This window comes from Haplochromis burtoni, unplaced genomic scaffold (genome assembly GCF_018398535.1).
Source record: "Haplochromis burtoni strain Fernald_Lab_line unplaced genomic scaffold, NCSU_Asbu1 Contig_451, whole genome shotgun sequence".
Lineage (NCBI taxonomy): Eukaryota > Metazoa > Chordata > Actinopteri > Cichliformes > Cichlidae > Haplochromis > Haplochromis burtoni.
In genome coordinates, this window is record NW_024582812.1 from 206,757 (window position 1) to 223,597 (window position 16,841).

The 16,841-nt window shown below is 41.4% G+C and overlaps 2 protein-coding genes across 3 annotated transcripts in view; both read right to left on the reverse strand.

The window, feature by feature from the left end:
• tafa4b (TAFA chemokine like family member 4b) overlaps window positions 1-2,945 on the reverse strand; it is a 38,203-nt gene extending 35,258 nt beyond the window's left edge. For both annotated transcript variants that reach the window (XM_042213543.1, XM_005945455.3), the window contains exon 1: window positions 2,354-2,945. The gene's annotated coding sequence lies outside the window, so the exon portion shown is untranslated. The remainder of the gene's footprint in view (window positions 1-2,353) is intronic.
• A 2,473-nt stretch (window positions 2,946-5,418) lies between these two features.
• eogt (EGF domain-specific O-linked N-acetylglucosamine (GlcNAc) transferase) overlaps window positions 5,419-16,841 on the reverse strand; it is a 54,073-nt gene continuing 42,650 nt past the window's right edge. The window contains exons 8-16 of the mRNA XM_005945456.3: window positions 15,877-15,980; window positions 15,277-15,369; window positions 14,008-14,079; window positions 13,126-13,212; window positions 9,398-9,466; window positions 8,986-9,047; window positions 8,721-8,840; window positions 8,184-8,286; window positions 5,419-7,887 (exon numbers count right to left, since the gene is read on the reverse strand). Of these exons, the coding sequence (XP_005945518.1) occupies window positions 7,741-7,887; window positions 8,184-8,286; window positions 8,721-8,840; window positions 8,986-9,047; window positions 9,398-9,466; window positions 13,126-13,212; window positions 14,008-14,079; window positions 15,277-15,369; window positions 15,877-15,980 (857 nt within the window). The 3' untranslated portion in view covers window positions 5,419-7,740. The remainder of the gene's footprint in view (window positions 7,888-8,183; window positions 8,287-8,720; window positions 8,841-8,985; window positions 9,048-9,397; window positions 9,467-13,125; window positions 13,213-14,007; window positions 14,080-15,276; window positions 15,370-15,876; window positions 15,981-16,841) is intronic.

Below are 16,841 nucleotides of genomic sequence, written 5' to 3' on the forward strand. Positions count from 1 at the left end.
GTTTCATGACGATGAGTGACGGCATTATTTTCCAGTGCTGTTACATGACGTCTATTCATGCTTTCTGACTCAATATCCCCAGAAGCTGCCTGAAATGAAAAGCTGTCCAGGACATTGTCATTTACAAATGAGGGTCCTTTCCCCTATCCCTCTCCCGGTGACATGGACAGTGACATGCCTCTCTAGTCTTCTTCTCTGGTCTTTTTTTTTCTACCACTCCTTGTCCTCCTCCTCCTCTTAGTCAGGAAGAATCCACTTATCACAGAAATCTGTTTATGCCAGTGTGTGTGTGTGCGTACATGTGGAGGTGAGCTCCAATCTGTCACGCTGCTGTCACCTCATCAGTCCTACATGTCTAATTCTTGCTTATTCACATATCACCCACAACACCTTTTACACACATGCACAGATTATCATCATCATCATCTCAAATATGCAGTGTTCACCCCTCCGTCACACATAAACAAGTACACAGATTTACTAGATGCCATTGTGCAGAGTTCCTGCTATTACAGACACACGTCATTTCACATATAGGCTTTCTGTTTCTCCCTTTTGCACATACACATCTTTCCCTTGCATCATCATTTCTGTCTCTCCAGCTCATTTCTCTCGCCTCCCCTGCTCTCCCTTTCCTCCTCCTCGCTGTCGTGGCCTCTCTGCTTGGCTGTGTCCTCATGCACAATCACAAATGCACACAATCCATCCCTCCCCACCTCATTCCCATCCAGTCATCCCAATCAGCTCTCTGTGGGGTAAGTAGATAGGAGGTTGTTGAGACATGTAGAGCAGAATAGGCTTCAGAGGATACCTGCTGTCCCATCACTGGGACCTGCTACAAGAGGAAGGGGGAGAAAAAGGGAAGGGTATGGATGATAAAATTGTGTGTGTGAAAACTGTGTATGTGCGTGGATCTGGAGGGGGGCTGCGGAGGAAGAGAGGCAGAGGGGGTGAAGGGTGGAAAAGGTTGACAAAGACAGAGGAGAAGCCATCCACTGCAGACAGACGCACAGATATCAGAGTGCCACCCTCTTACAGGTGTTTGTCACAGCGTGTGAGTAAGTGAGCCCCTGGAGGATGGGTGGGTGACAGGGAGTCAGGTTGGAGAGAGTAATCTCCACAGGATTAAGAGTGCTGCTCCTGTGTTAATGTGACTGTCAATGAGAATTAAGTCTCCGGACCGATCCCCTCCACCAGGCTCCCCTCTCCCTCGCCTGTCGGCCCTGTCACACTAATGACACCGCTTTCTGTGGAGTGCCACTACCGGCGCACTCAAAACAATGGGGAAATAATTACACAATACAGTACAAATTGCAGAGCCGAGCCACAGGACGGGCAGGGATACAAGCGAAGGGAGGGAGAGGGAGGGAGGGAGGAGGGGATGGGATGGGATGGGAAGGGAAGGGAAGGGAGAGGGAGAGGGAGGGTGGAGACAAGGATGACTAACAATTACAACACGATAGGGGTTGGGTCTCATTACTGCGCCCATTAACATGCACCGAGTAATTTTCCACACTCGGCTGTGTGTGTGTGTGTGTGTGTGTGTGTGTGTGTGTGTGTGTGTGTGTGTGTGTGTGCGTGTGCACTAGACAAAGACACACACACACAGAAAGGGAGAGAAGAGAGAGAGAGAGAGACGCTTCTGTGCGTGTACGCCCAATAGAGTGTGGCCATTAGGTTCTGCAACACACCTCCTTGGCTCCGTGCGCAATCTGCTTGGAGAACCCGGCGGCACTTCATTTCTCTCTTCTATGTCTGAGCTGCGCGCGCCCCGCTATTCCCAGCCGATCTCAATCCATGCAAAGAGATTAGAAGGCGAGCAAAAAGAGTCTGGTCAGCGGATCAGCCTGGCGGAGCACTCAATAGGTGCTAAGCGGAACCGATCGCTTATTTAACCTCACAGTGATGAAACACTGCATCAATCTCACCTCATTTTTCCGCGATCTTTCTAACGGCACGCGCTGCACATTATCACAGGACGGACGGCCGTTTGAACCGGCTCGTCGTGTGTTCCATTCTTTTACGCAAAGCTATGAAAATGAGGAGACATGAGTGATCAGGAGATCGGCGAGGTTTTCTATGAAAATTACGCTGTTAATAACACATCGTTCCCCAGCAAAGCGTGTCCGCTGCGCTCTGAGCCAAACAGCAGCAAAGTTGCTTTCAGTTTGCCAGTCAGTCGCCACCTCTTCTCTCCCTGCTCGACATAGAAAAATGTTCCACATACAAAGTCCTCCTCCGACCCTAGCCTTTACGCTTTAACCTACAGACCGCGCGTTATGAAGGAGACAAAGAGAACTTAAACGTGAATTATACTAATTAAATCTAAAGAGAAGGGGGTAAAACATCTTACCCAAATCTATAACCGCGATGGCATGATCTTTGGTAGCTGTACAAAGTCCAGGTGAGGCGATAGTAGAGCTTTGCCACTTTCTGTTTCAACTCCAAGGCGTTTTGTTTTCACACCAAACAGGGCAATCCTAGTAAGTCTTCCGTCCGGGTACCCGCGCACAAACACGCTAAAGAATGAGTGAGGAGATATGCTGCCACTCCGCAGAGCCAACCCTCCGAAACCGGGCTAGAAGACAGGGCTCGCGTAATAAGGACGTGCTCCAACTTGCCATGATCTCGTTGAGTCCCATCTCAGAACCAGACTGAGGAGAAAGTCATCAGAAGTGCGTAATTCCCCCAAAGCGACACCGGGTTGATGACACTCCGCACAAGTTCATCTCGTTATGTGAGTCTGTCACACAGAGGCGTTATAGTCGCCGGGGAGATGCTGATGAGAGTGATGGTATAGTGATATAGGAGTGATAGTTGCTCTCCCGTCGCTCCTCCCGAGCAGGGATCGATTGGACCTGAGAAATGCGATGCGAGCCCGTCTTCCCCATTCAGAACACGTGCAACAGCGCCCGCCCAGTTCACCAGCTCCCTAGTACACCCCTTCTTCCTCACTGATGTCATGTAGTTTACAAGTAGCCTGGACCGTACGTATAGGTCCAAGGAGAGATGAGACACACGTCAGTGGGTTGTTTTTTTTTGGTTTGGTTTGGTTTGTGGGGGTTTTGGATTGCCATTAGTTAATCTTAAGGTGTTCCATCTCACTTTTGATTTCCAGAATTTTTAAACGCTGAGGTTATATTAAGTCCTGAAATTTCTTCAGGACATAAGCTATATGGCACAAGTTGCAAATCATATTTGAATGAGAAATCAGTGATGTCGATCTAAAAGGATTTTAGATCATTTTTCCCACTTTGGCTTGTTTGTTTAAGCCGATCAGTAGTTTCGGTGTCTGTTAAGGTACGAAGTACACGTACAATGCACATCAATGATTTCTATGGATTTGCCTAGTAGGGATCACAAGCTGAACATTCCAGCGAACATTCACACTTCAGTTATCGCCACTTCATTATTCGTGTACCCTTGTGTGTGTGTGTGTGTGTGTGTGTGTGTGTGTGTGTGTGTGTGTGTGTGTGTGTGTGTGTGTGAGTAGGATTGTCTGCTTTTGTTCCCGAGTGACTGACAGGTGCGCGACTGTGCAAAAATCGCTGACCTGTGCTCGTCAAATAATAGCCCACCTCGCCCCAACACTTCGCTCATATTACAAACAGTGTGTGGATGTCAATACTTAGGTTCCTTGCTCGGATATGCACGCGGATGATGTAAAACTACCCACTATCACCACCTCCCTTTCACCCACCAAGATGTTAAACAGAATTTAATCACCGCAGCCTCTCCGTTACGCACCAGGAGACAGCCTATCAATTATTCCATCCCCAGAATATTCTTGTGTGTTGATGGCGATTGATTGCTTTGCGCTGCATTTGCAGTCGTTAAGACTTTGGGGATGTCGATGCCTGCTAACGACCCAAAAGTAAGGGCTATCAGACAGACTCAGATGTCTTCCTTGTCTTCTTGTTGCCAGCATTGTTGCGCGACAAGATGGACTCAGTGTCCGCTGAGGTTGTTTTTTTAATTGTATTTTTTGAGGTTATGGCTTTTTTTTTTTCTTTTATTGCTTCTTTAAAATTTATACAAAAATGAACCACGCGCCGTGAACCACATCATGAAGCATAGGTAATCTCAGACACTGCCCTAAGCACCTTGGGACCATTTTTGCCCCCTGTGTATAGAGTGAGAAAGTCCAGTGTGTTGCTTTGAACCGATTAATCTTTGCTTGAATCTATTACAAATCGATCTGTCTGGCTTTGAACTGAGAACAGATTAGACATTGATGTAGGTTTGCAAGGAGTGAGGTACATGCAGCACTTTTACTCGCAAGATCCAGATAAAAAACATTAAACCGAAGCAAGTTTCCTAGTTTCAGCACCACGGAGAGCGCCAGACGCACTGCATACAAATTCAGCGAGTTGGACAGCTCCAGACTGTTCCGGTGTTCCGTCACCGGGCTTTTCTGTGGATTTACTTTGCTGTCAAGCGGCTAATCCACTTTGGAGATAAAAGTGGTTTAACGGTGTAAATGGTAAGTAAAGGAGGGGGCGGGAAAAAAGTTGATACTATATCCTGTTTGTAGCGGCAAGTGATTGTATCTACAGTCCTGAACCCGTGTGTCCCAGTGGGGATCTGAGGCCTTTTATCTTAAAGTGAGGCAGCTAATGGATGCAACAGCCCACAGCACTTATCTCATCTATCGTTCGTCAGAGGGTCACATAGTATAAAAGGAAGCTGCATCATGTGGACCTGGCCACTTTTCTGGAGAGCGCCGAATGGTGTGAAATTAAATTTCCTTGCGTTTTACCTCACATTGCATTTAGAGATTTCAAAGTCACCAGATTTATTTTTCCTAAAAAAAAACAAACAACAACAACAACAAAACAAACCGTTTTGGCGTTTAAGCTAACATGAAATGCTAAAGGTCGCAGAAATGTCCTTCTGTGTTGTGGAAAAAGTAAGAGTATATGCTTGAAGGCCTCCTGGCATGTCATGTAAAGAGAGAGACCAGGGTTATAGGATATCGTTTGGAATTATTCCACCCCCCACCCCCCCAATAACAGGGGAGAAAAACATTATGGAAATGTCTGTTCATAACTTGAGGAATATTTCTTACTACTTGATCGATATTCCTGCATTAATCCTGCTGAAATGCACTGTTTTTTCTGGTGTGGGCACGCCTGGAAAAGTGGCCATGGTAAGATGAGCGGGCTGCAATTGATTTGTCTGAGTTCGGCGTGAGAAGTGTTTGTCTTTTGAGATATATTAGACTATGCTAATGATCGTGCTGCAAATTACAGCAAGAAATGGCTTTATGAAAGAATGAAGGACTGACGGCTCAGACGTGATCCAATCGCTTTGTTTGGAATTCCATCCAGTAATTAAACCTCAGTCTTTATTTGAAATCGCTCTCATCATCTTGACGCTATTATTAATTCTCACTGAAGAAAAAAAATCCACATTTTCATAACGGGGAATAGCCGTAATGTGCATCCTTAGAAGTCTGAACTGAGGCCTAAGGTAGAAAGGCAAGACCTGACAGGCAAGAGAAGGAACCCTGAACAAAAGCTGTCGTGTGCGCACACATAGGGAAAGTTTTACGTACTTGTAACTTTCTGCAGTTTATCTCATGCTGGAAATTATTTGGGTGACCGAGTGCGCCTTCTCTTCCAGGCAGACGATCCATTTAGAATGCGCTTTGGTCAGTTTTGCGCTAAAAACCATGACTTACTCATCGATTCGCAGCGGTCATGAAGGTTAATGAAAACAGACATCCTGGTTCCTCTGCTTTTGATCCCCCTCTGCATCAAGATTCTTCATTTCTTTACGAGGTCACTGGCAGTAACCCGAGCAGGGCCATAAATAGTGTCCATCCCAGACAGGCCCGGTGTCTGTCAATACTCTGAAAGTTCAGACACAACATCCGAAAAGAACACGCAGGAGAACGACTGCTGACAGCAAACTTGGGATATTGAAGCAAACGCTTTTGAACAAATATTGTCTCTTTGTGACCCACTGGGTACGTTTGTGAATAAATTATTCTCGGTGTCTACACCGTTGAACCAAGTCTGTCAGGAACGATCACACAGCGCAGGCTGGTGATTTGGCCTCATGTGTGGTGTTGTACTGCCCCCATGTGGCCACGATCCGTCACGCGGGTACTTCGGGTAGTTTTTGAGGTCATCCAGATTTATTACGGTGACAGTAAAAACTGAACAAGTGCCCTTTTGCGAGGAGCCCTTTCCCTCCTTAGACCTGAACTCAGTAAAATAATGAAACCCACAGCAAAGAGCTGTCTGGCATCAGCAAGAACTGGCAAGGCAGAGGCTTCAGTTTTTCCCTCCAAGGTCAGACTTCAAAAGATGATTGATTAAATTAAGATGAATTAAATCTCTGATGCCTAATATGGCCTACATAGACACAAAGATATGCTTCAGCATGTTTTTTTAAAATTATTTATTTTAAAATTTAACACAGCTCCTGAATATGAAATTGCCCGCAAGTCTAGGAAAGCCCCAACCAAGTGTCTGACTCAGTCCAACACAGTCTCATGGATAAATAAAACATCAGGCTCACAGAGGCCAAGAAATATGAACATTTTCTTGTGATCGCTCAAAATACTCCTGTGGATAGCACCAGACTGCATGCAAAGTGTCATTCCAATTCAGACAAATTTATCGTAAAATACAAAACTAACAGCATTCAGAAGTCTCTGGAAAAGGTAACAGATAATAGCAGCACTCTCATTATTTGACCATAACGACACTTTCCTTTGGTAAAATGCAAAGGAATTTATAATGAAAAAGGCATTGGCATCAAAAGGTATTCAATCAAACCAGCACAACATATTTTTAAATAATAAATGTGACAAATATTAAAGAAAACCAGGTCAAATTTAAATAAAGATCCAGCAGCAAAGAGTAGAGCTGCAAAGCCAGTTAAATATTTTTGCTTTTCATCCTAAAACAGTCTTTATCAGTATGTTTGGAGTGTTAAGGTTTACATACACATACATCCTAACATACAACATACACATACGTGTATGCACCGTTACTGTTCTAAATACTATTCCTGCATTTAAACACACAAACATTAATACTGATACAACAGAAAATACATCATGGCAGTAGGGAACACACATGCTGTATCTTACCATTTAGACTTCTATGTGTTTGGGATGAGATTGTAACTTAAAACCACGATTTCAAAATGTCAGACTACAACTGGATGTGAGAATCCAGCATGTGAATACTGTTCACCGTATTAGACTGGTTTATGCAGGATGTGCGCAGAAATTCTAGCGTGGCTGTCAACAACTCTAGAGGCTCCCGTCAACGTGACACTGATCAAATGGGACAAGATGTCGCATGTGAAGGAATGTCGTAACAGCTGCTCATTTGCTAACTCTGGCGACGTGGAATGAAGCAGACGCAGGGAGGTAATGAAGAAGCATAGGACACATCTTATTGCTTTCCAGATGGTTCCACTACACACGCCTAGTCCTTTAACTGATTTGACACTAATAGAGCTAGTGAAAGCCATTCAAACTCGAGCTGTCCGCCATACTGTTTTCATTCATCCAGACCTGTCAATGCAGCAGATAGTAGGTGACAAAAAACCCGCTGCACCACTGTGATTCACTGGTAAATGTGGCAACCTTTCAAGATACCTTAACGATTACTCTGCCAATGTGAAGTTTTTTTTTCCCATCACAGAAAAAAGCAGGTTAAAGTTTAGAGTTCTTCAGCAGCCAGATGTCTGCGCCCCCTCGGTCCACTCACAGACGCTCTAGAGTTCATCACGAAGGGCACGGCGCTGCCATTTAGGATGGTGCGTGACATAATCGGCTGCCTCCAGCACAAGGCGCATGAACTCCTCCACATCAAAGGAGTAGTTGGTAAACTTCGGATGGTCCCCAAGGGTGGGATGGTGACCCTGAGAGAAGCATTAGAGAGGATGTGTGAAACACAGAAGCACAGGAGAAAGACAACATAAGAGCATAGGCGTGTGTGTTTACACGCTAACCTCACTGTTACACGAAGAGGACAAAGATGTTATATAAGTACGAAATGAAGTCTTTACATTTGTTCTGTTGCACCAATAACTGCACATAATTCAGTGTGCACATGTGAGGTTAAGTGTGTACACTTATGTTACACAGGTGAGATGAATTACGAAAGCTGCTGCTGGGGTACTGGGAAGCTAATGGCGTATACAGGAGTTTCCCCTACCTTGTCCTGTGGGAGCACTTTGTCCATTTTCTGCCAAGTCACGTATCGAATGCCCCGCAGCCGAGCCAAATCTCGATAGCAGCTCTCATCCTGACAGTTATATCTAGGAGGGACGGATGCAGACACTTTATCTCTTGCTCGCCTCGATCTGCCTCTCTTTCCCTCGTTCTAGCTCAATTTCTCTCTCTCTGTCTCTCTTTCTCTATGCACACAGTGCTTCTTCCTTTGTGTCACCCTCCAAAATCTACACCCAACTCTCTCTATGCTTCTACACACACACACACACACACACACACACACACACACATTTCAAGTAGCTCCTTTGCTGAGGATTGCCAGGTGTGATGAGGAGCTGCTTAATTAGACAGTATTTCACAGTCATATACCAAGTGGCTGAGGGGTACTTTGGACAGAGCAGGCTGCAAAACAAACTGCTCTCCCCGTGCCTGTGCTCCACCTGGCTTTTACTCACACATACACACAACTATGCACACATGCATGTGTACAGCTGACACACAGATGGACAATGTCACTCACAGCTCAAAGATGACAGACCAGTCAGGGAGGAAGAGGAGGTGGGTGAGACCAGCCCCGTGCATCCCTATAAAGATGTCAGAGTTGTGGGTGATCCTCAGCTGCTCCAGGAAGGGAACATCCCTGAAAGACAGACAATGAGTTACACATCAGTCATTGTGACTGATTCCTTTATTCTTACACACAGCTGTATAACAATGTGTGGTGACCAATGCTGAGCAGCACTGAAAGCTTCCTAGACTCGTGTAGCCAGCGCTCTATAACTCACTTGTATTTGTAGTCTACCACATTGACCTCCAGTGAAGGCACAGTCTTGAGGGCATTTACCAGCTGTAACAACAACAAAAGAACAGGTTCTGTGATCAATGAGACAGCAAACAAATACAGACAGTGACAATATAAATCACAAGCCTTGTTTTTTACTCATACTTTTTATAACAAATAAGATTTTAAATAGGCACTTAACAGAGGTGGGCAGTAAATCGATAGCTGAAGGAGGAGGTGTGAGGGAGTTGTATAAAGTAAAGACAGAAATGTAAAAGAGACAGAAGACAAAGAGAAAGAAAAAGGAGGACAAGCGGTAAGAAAACAGGAGAGTTCTGTGCCGCCTGTCCTGCAGAGTGAAGAACAGGTACAAGGAAGAAAGAGACAAAGAGAAGGGCCAGTGGTGCTGGACTCACCTCCATTTGGTTTAGTATCCTTCTGTATTCTGTGCTGCGTGCAAGCAGGGTGACACGAACACGCCCCTCCTGGAAACAGCAACGCACCCAATAAACAATCAGCCAAGGACAAACAAAAGATAGACAGCTGGGAAAACATGGTGCTCATACAAATTAACGCACTTACAGCGCAGTGGATAATCTCAATAGCCTAAAATCACGTTTAGAGTCCAATTTTTAATGTGACAATGAGATTTTTTTTTCCTGAAATAATCTTATTAGTCCAGACAGCCAGCTTAGGGATATTTCTTTTCACGGTCTACTACTGCCATCTTGTGATCAGAAAGAGTATTTAGACTTTTGGAGGGGTCACAATCTGTAACATACTGTTAAACAGTAAGGGCCCTTCATTAGCTTATCATCAAAATAAATGCAGGAAGTTCAAACCAGTGAAATAATCTAAATACAAAAAAACCAAACTATTATACCTCAGTGGTAATTATATGCAATCAGTACAGACACAATTTCTCTTTTTCGAATTCAAATATATTTCAAAGAGTATTGGGGAAAAGCCAATTGAGCAAAACAAAAAGACAGCAAATTAAGATGAGGTGAGATAGGAGGAGTGGGATGGCAGTAGCAAATGGATAGGACACAATAAAGGAGAGCAGCGTGAGTTTCTGCCTGATGTCATTAATCTAGGGATGAAAGGAAGAGCTGGGAAGAGGGTCAGGGCTGGGAAGACCTCTCATTCAGTTGCCAGCCTGCTATCGCCCGTAGCCCCGTGTCTCACTGAAAAGCCTCTTAGCATATTTTCAGTGAAGAATATGAATACCCAATGAGCTGCTTCACAGGAAGGAAGAAGTTATCGGGCCTCGCTGGTCATAAAGATACAGTCAATCATTACAAGCATGGCACCATAAAGCACTTATGAGGAGGTCTGGAGAGTTATAGATGAAGAATATGAATAAGGAAGTGAGTGCATGGCACTGTCAGTATACAGTTATGCGTGTACTCTTTCAGAAAGTACTATATCAGGTTGGGGTGAGGTGGGTGTAGTGTCATTGATGCACTTAGTATCCAATAACCAATCAACTATTGTAGAAGTCAACATCGTGGTTATGTTACACTTACTGCTGATGGCAAATGATGGCAGACTCAGTGCAAAAGAGGAGGTGCCATCAAGGCAAACATTTTTAAAGGCATCGATCGTGGACTTTTGCAGAGTCTGGGCCAGATGTTTCTGAATGTTACTTACAGAATATGGAAGAGGAAATTATGTTTCTTTTCCTTATTCCTAAAGACTTCCTATTGAAGTTTATAGTGCACATCCATAATGTCGGTGTAATACTCAACTGCCAAGCATTAAAGCGTCCACGTGTGTAATTTGCTTCTACAAATTATGGGTGCAGCCGAATAGTCAGTTTTGCTTAGGAAGGTTCCCTGGAAGTATTTGTGTCCAGATACAAAGAAAATTTAGTTACCTTGTTTCTTAATTACCTCATTTAGCATAAGCTACAGTGGACTATCCTTAATGAAAGGAGAGACGATAATACCGTCCTACTACTTAGAGCAGTGATCTCAAAACAGAAGAGATAGAACAGACCATGTAAATGTTAATTAAAACTGTTTTCCACCTCATGCATTAACTTGATAAATTGTTTTCAATGCTGCAGCGAAATCTTCTTCCTGTTCAGGTGTTGCCTTGAGTGAAGATTATAGGTTGTATTACACTGTATTAAAATAAACCACCTTTACGATTTGCCATAGTTCCGTTTCCATTATTGCAAGCATTTTGAATTATCAGTAAATTAATTTTTACTTCAGGTCAGCTGGGATAGGACCCAGACGCTTACCCACCCACCCTGAGTTGGATAATTGATTAATGGAGGGAATTGCATTTCAGTCATCGAAAGCCTTTACAGAAAGGAGGAACTGAATCACTAGGAAAGGAAAGAAAGAATAATGTATTTTCTTTTATAGGCTATATGTTCATTTTCTATAATATAATGTCATATTTTAAGAATATGACATTATATTATGTACTATATGACCCGCATGAAAAAAACATGGTGAGAACACGTTGAGATAAAGTAAAACATGCACTTTGTAGTCCATCTTTTTGAAACTCTAGTTTCAAAATGGCACAGATCTCCCATCACGCTCTTAGGGAGTTGGTAAGTACAGTTGGGATTCTTTAAGCAACATGCTTCTATTTTCCTAAGACCTTGTAAAATCTTCTTCAAACCTTTCCTTGATTTCATTACATTTTCCACCAAAGTGAGGAAAAAGCAGTTAGAAAAAGAGAGCGATATGAGAGAGACCCTCTTGTCTTACAGGGCTATAATCATACAATATGAAAAGCCTTGAGCTAACCGCTGTAGAAAAGAAGCGGAATTAGGAAAAGTATATTTTTTAGGGTATTCAACTGCGACCTGGGAAAAAACTTGACATTCCCTATCAGAAATTGAATCCAGACTATGGCAGCAAGAGCACCAAATCTTAACCACTAGACCATTAATGAGACTCTGGCTGCAGAAGATTCAAGACACTTCTACCGGTGGGCTATTTGCTTCCACATATTCATGTTAACTGTAAAAAAAAACAAGAAAAAAAATAAAATCTACAGGTTCTCAAAGTGCATTGGCCATTTGTAGGCTCTATGACGAACTTTCCAGACCCTTGTCCACAGGTTGTAGCTGTAAGCAAGTAAGTAAATAAAATAAGTAAAGTTTATTTATTAAGTGCTTTTCACAAACAAACAGTCACAAAATACTGTACACAAAAAGAGTAAAAGAAATAAGAACATTAAGTGCCATGAAAGCTAAGACAAAGACAAAGTAAGACACAATAAAATAAGCAATGTCACTGGGGGAAAATGTTAAAATGTATGTGCAAAATGTTTTGTTCCTATTTGTGCTTTTGTTAGTCTTTAAGCTTAGCAATTCTAACAGAAGACAAAAGTCCCATCTGCCTCTCTAGAGAAGTCAAAGACAAAGACTAAACAAACAGACACCAGCCTGAACCTGTGGCAATAAATCCCTCAAAAGGAGACCATCCTTCACTCATAATGTTTTACCTGCTCTTACTGTTAAACTCGTAGCCTGAAGAGGCATTACCCATTGCATCAGACCTGCTGTTTCTGAAAATGGCTTTACAGAAAAATAAACATTTTAATATAGACATTATAAGATGAGATAAACGTGCATTAGCAAAGAAAAAAATGTAAAATACATCCAACTTATGCTTAGTCTTTATTTAGTGAATGTATTAGTCAATGTCCCACTGATTACAGTTTAGCCTTTTCCATGAATCAAACCCATGATATCAATGAGCAAATCAAATTTTACCTGAGACCACCAAAGCAGCTCAGTAAGTACTTTTATCTTACATAGTCCCACAATTTTATTGTGAATACATAGGGTAAGAGGCACTACTGCTCTCCCTAAAGTCTGCTCAAGAAACAATATCTTAATTGTTATGCAAACAGTGAGTCCACAGAAGTGGTGGCAAACGAGCTTTTAACTGAAAACTTTTTAACCAAAATAATTGTTCAAAGGCTTGATTCAGTAGGAGTATGATCTATGCACAAGAAAGAAACTTCCGAATGCTTTCACAGGTTCTCTATAGTGGTGAAGTGCAGCCATAATGTTATTTATGAGAAATTATTTGGTGTTATGTATATTATATGGTATAACTCGGACACAGGAAAAGTAATTGCTGTGTTTCCCTAGAGATTTTGTTCCTACCTTTGGCTTGTCTTGTGTGATGTTGAGTCGATGCAGGATGTGCTGGGAAAATGCCCGAAACATCCCTTCACTGTAGCAGTCTGAGATCTGTCATTAACACAGTACATAAAGAGTAAATTTCAATAACATTTATAATTTATATATTATATACATTTATATAACTATTTTTAACTGTTTAATATCAAATATTGTACTAGAATATGTATGCAGTCATACATAAATACTACTCTGAAATTTGAAATGAAGTAAAAACTAATTGAATCTAGCAATACCATCACATTACTGCACTGGACGGTGATAAAAAGAAATAATAAAAGAAATATATACTGTATATTACACACATAGGGAAACTGACAGCTGTATAGATATTTGCTTATCTCCCTGGAGTGAGTATCGTATGAGATGAGGCATTTCTCAGGTTTTAGAATATCACATACACACCGTTGTACTGCAGCTGTAAATGTGAGCACATGAATATAAACATGATGTGCAGCAGGGGCAATCAAAAGCAGCTTGAGGCTGACCTATCAATATTTCACACCTCAAGGCTGGAACCACAGGACGACACATATTTACGTGGGATCCTCTTTGTAGTAATCTCCTTGGAATTATCATTTAAATAACATAAGCACTTGCTGAGCCTTTGAATATATTACAAAAATATTTGACCTAAACTGCATGTTTACGACTACACCAGATATCTTGAATTTAGGAAAGACCTTTAAATATATGCAATGTGTGATAAAAATAGATAGAGACGCAAACAAAGCAGGTTTGAAGATGTAAGACACTGCAGTTTTCATATAGCAAATACATATATGAATCTCAGTAGTTACACTAATTTTCACACACACACACACACACATGCGGGGGGTAACTTACAAGAGGAGTGTTGTAAAAAAGACCATATCTCATTCTTGGGAGAAGGGAGAAGAAGGCATCTTTGAAGCAAACCTATACACAAATGGGAAGAGATCAAACTTTAACTATCTGATATGACGCAGAAATTATTGTCAAGTTGTAATAATGACATCTACATGCATGCATGTATTGGGAGTCTATAACAACACTTGCACTACTGTATCGGAAAAGCCAAACAATCCCCTGATGGTTTCAACTCTTTCAAAAACCGCACATTGTTTGTGACACTGGAATGATATTAGATCCTGACCAGTAAAGGATTTTTAGGATTGATACCCTTACCAATATTTGGGGATTTAAAAATAAGATATTACAATATCGAGGATGTTTTCTTTACCTTTCACACATGTTAAACATAAACAGGTTTTCCTAACATGTGTTATTCCTAGTTTTTTATTTATCTTACCCCTCATCAAAACACTGGTTGTCATGTTTGTAGCATTTCAAATATGTGTGTTGCCAACAAAGATCTTACAGAGTGCCCTCTTGTGGAAAACTATGCCATATAAACACTCAGAACATAGTTGAAGAGTATTTCCACCATTTCTTCTTTACTTTTCACATTTTTCATTTTCAGCCATTATAAATGCAAATAGTAGTATCGTCCTAAACATGTGGAAGCTGACTTTAAAACAATGATCAACTCTAATTTTTTTCTACTCTCTAGGAAGCACTTCCTTGTGCCATTCTTAAGCAACTTGGCTTGATTTCATTAGTTTAATAAATTAATTCTTTATGAGAATTGTGAGATCAGACTTTGATCTCTGACTAATCGTTCAAAACATTCATGAGAGCATCCTTCGCACTACCAAAAGAAAAAAAGAAGAAAAAAAAACACCAAACAAAAAGAGCACACACATTCAGAGCAAGTCAGGAGTCAAACCCAAGAACATCTGAGCTCATTGTGCCACTGACCCCCTCTGAAACTGAGCAAATGTAAGGTGAGGTGACAATTTGTTATTTGAACAAATTTCAGGGCTGAATTTGTTCATAATTTTCTGATTCTGGTCTCTGCCCAGTCAATTAGTGTATCTCCATGTTAAGCAATTAGTAAGACTATGTAAATATAGTGCAGTTCAAACACCAAAGAAAACGTAGAACATTTATATTTTGGCCTCAGCAACAGAGAATAATGTCAAAATTATTTTCCAGGACAGCTGTGTAGGTACAGGGCATCTTCTCCTGAACCTCTAAAAATACCTGGTTTGCCAGAGTTGTGATTATACCTACTCTTTTTGAGTCAAAAGTCTTCAGATGGCTGATGTCATACTCTGAGAAGGCCCTCCACGTTTCACTGAACAGATCTCCATAACCATAAAAACTCTGGGAGAAACATATAAAATGGGGAACAAATGTTGATTCAATCTCTGTCACAGCAGAAAAAAAAAAAAACAAAGCAATAAAATCCAAATTAACTACATTATGCCTCGAGCACCACCAGAGGCAGTTCTTCTGAAGTTTTGCTTTTGTACAAAAATCTATTACCATACTATTATGCGGCAGCTTGCAGCACTGTGCAATTTGTGATGAAAGGTCACTGCTTTCCTTCTTCCTGCCAGTTTTCTCTAACTCTGAAAGAGGCGTTTATAAATTCATGGGGAACGGGAAAATCCAGCCCTGTGTCTTCTTCTAACAGACAAGTGTGGCATAAACATTTTAGGCATTAAGTGCAGCAAAACAAAGATTTGGAAGGTTATTAATTTATTTATTAGTTATTGTATTTACTTCATTATCCATTATTATTTCCCTTAAATGGAAATAATTAATTAACAAACCCATTGTAGATTAAAACCACCACTGAAACAGCAGTGGCAAGCATCAGGTACCCACCGTGTCCCACATGACAATGTTGATATCTGAGCTGAAGGAGTTATTGATGTGCTGGGAGATGTATAGGTTGATGAAGTCACAGAAATGGTGGTACATGTTCACCCCTGTTACACAAACAAATAAAATACATATATATATAAATAATAATTATTATTATATTATACTGTTACACTTTCAGACAGTTTTTTAATTCTCAGATCTCTATAATGTCATAGAAATGGGATACACTAATATTGTCATCTCAACTGTGGCCCTGTACAACACCAAAGCTTGTGTTTCGAAGGCACACTCAGAAAGTTGGCCTAAAGAGAGCAAAAATCATGATCAAAGTAAATTAACTGGTCGGTTACTATAAGACAAATAAAGATTATTCTGAGTTGTGACTCATGCAAAGCTGCTCTAGTAGAATTAAAGAATCAAATATGGATATGAGAATAGCTCACAGAGCTTTTACATTTTCACCTTCCTTTTAATCTTTTCATCTTGGCGATGGCCTATACCTGTTGCTTCTCTACGATGTCTTTGCTATGTAACAACTCCTATTCCATGTTTTCACTACCCTGAACCCCTCATACAATAGTGTTATTTTTGGTAAAGTTCCATCTCACTAGGGATGTAAGAAAATATCGATACAACCAAATATCGCGATATTTCGCGCAATGATACTGAATCGATATTTAAAATCACTGTTATCGATTTTTTTAATTGAAAAATGACATGCATTTACTGTTTATTTCTTTTGTATGTTGGAATTCAAACTCCGGCCACTGGTTTGCAGTTTTCACCACCTTTACTATGACGTAAAAACGAGGTCTCGCGATAACTGTAGAAGCGTCTAGTTTGCCAAAAGAACGAAGTAGAACAGTCAGTGGACGTGTGTGATGCTAGCTAACTGATGACTGAAGAGGAGAGGATACAGCCGGCCCCCGCAGCTTTCAAAGCTGATGTGTGGACTTATTTTGGAT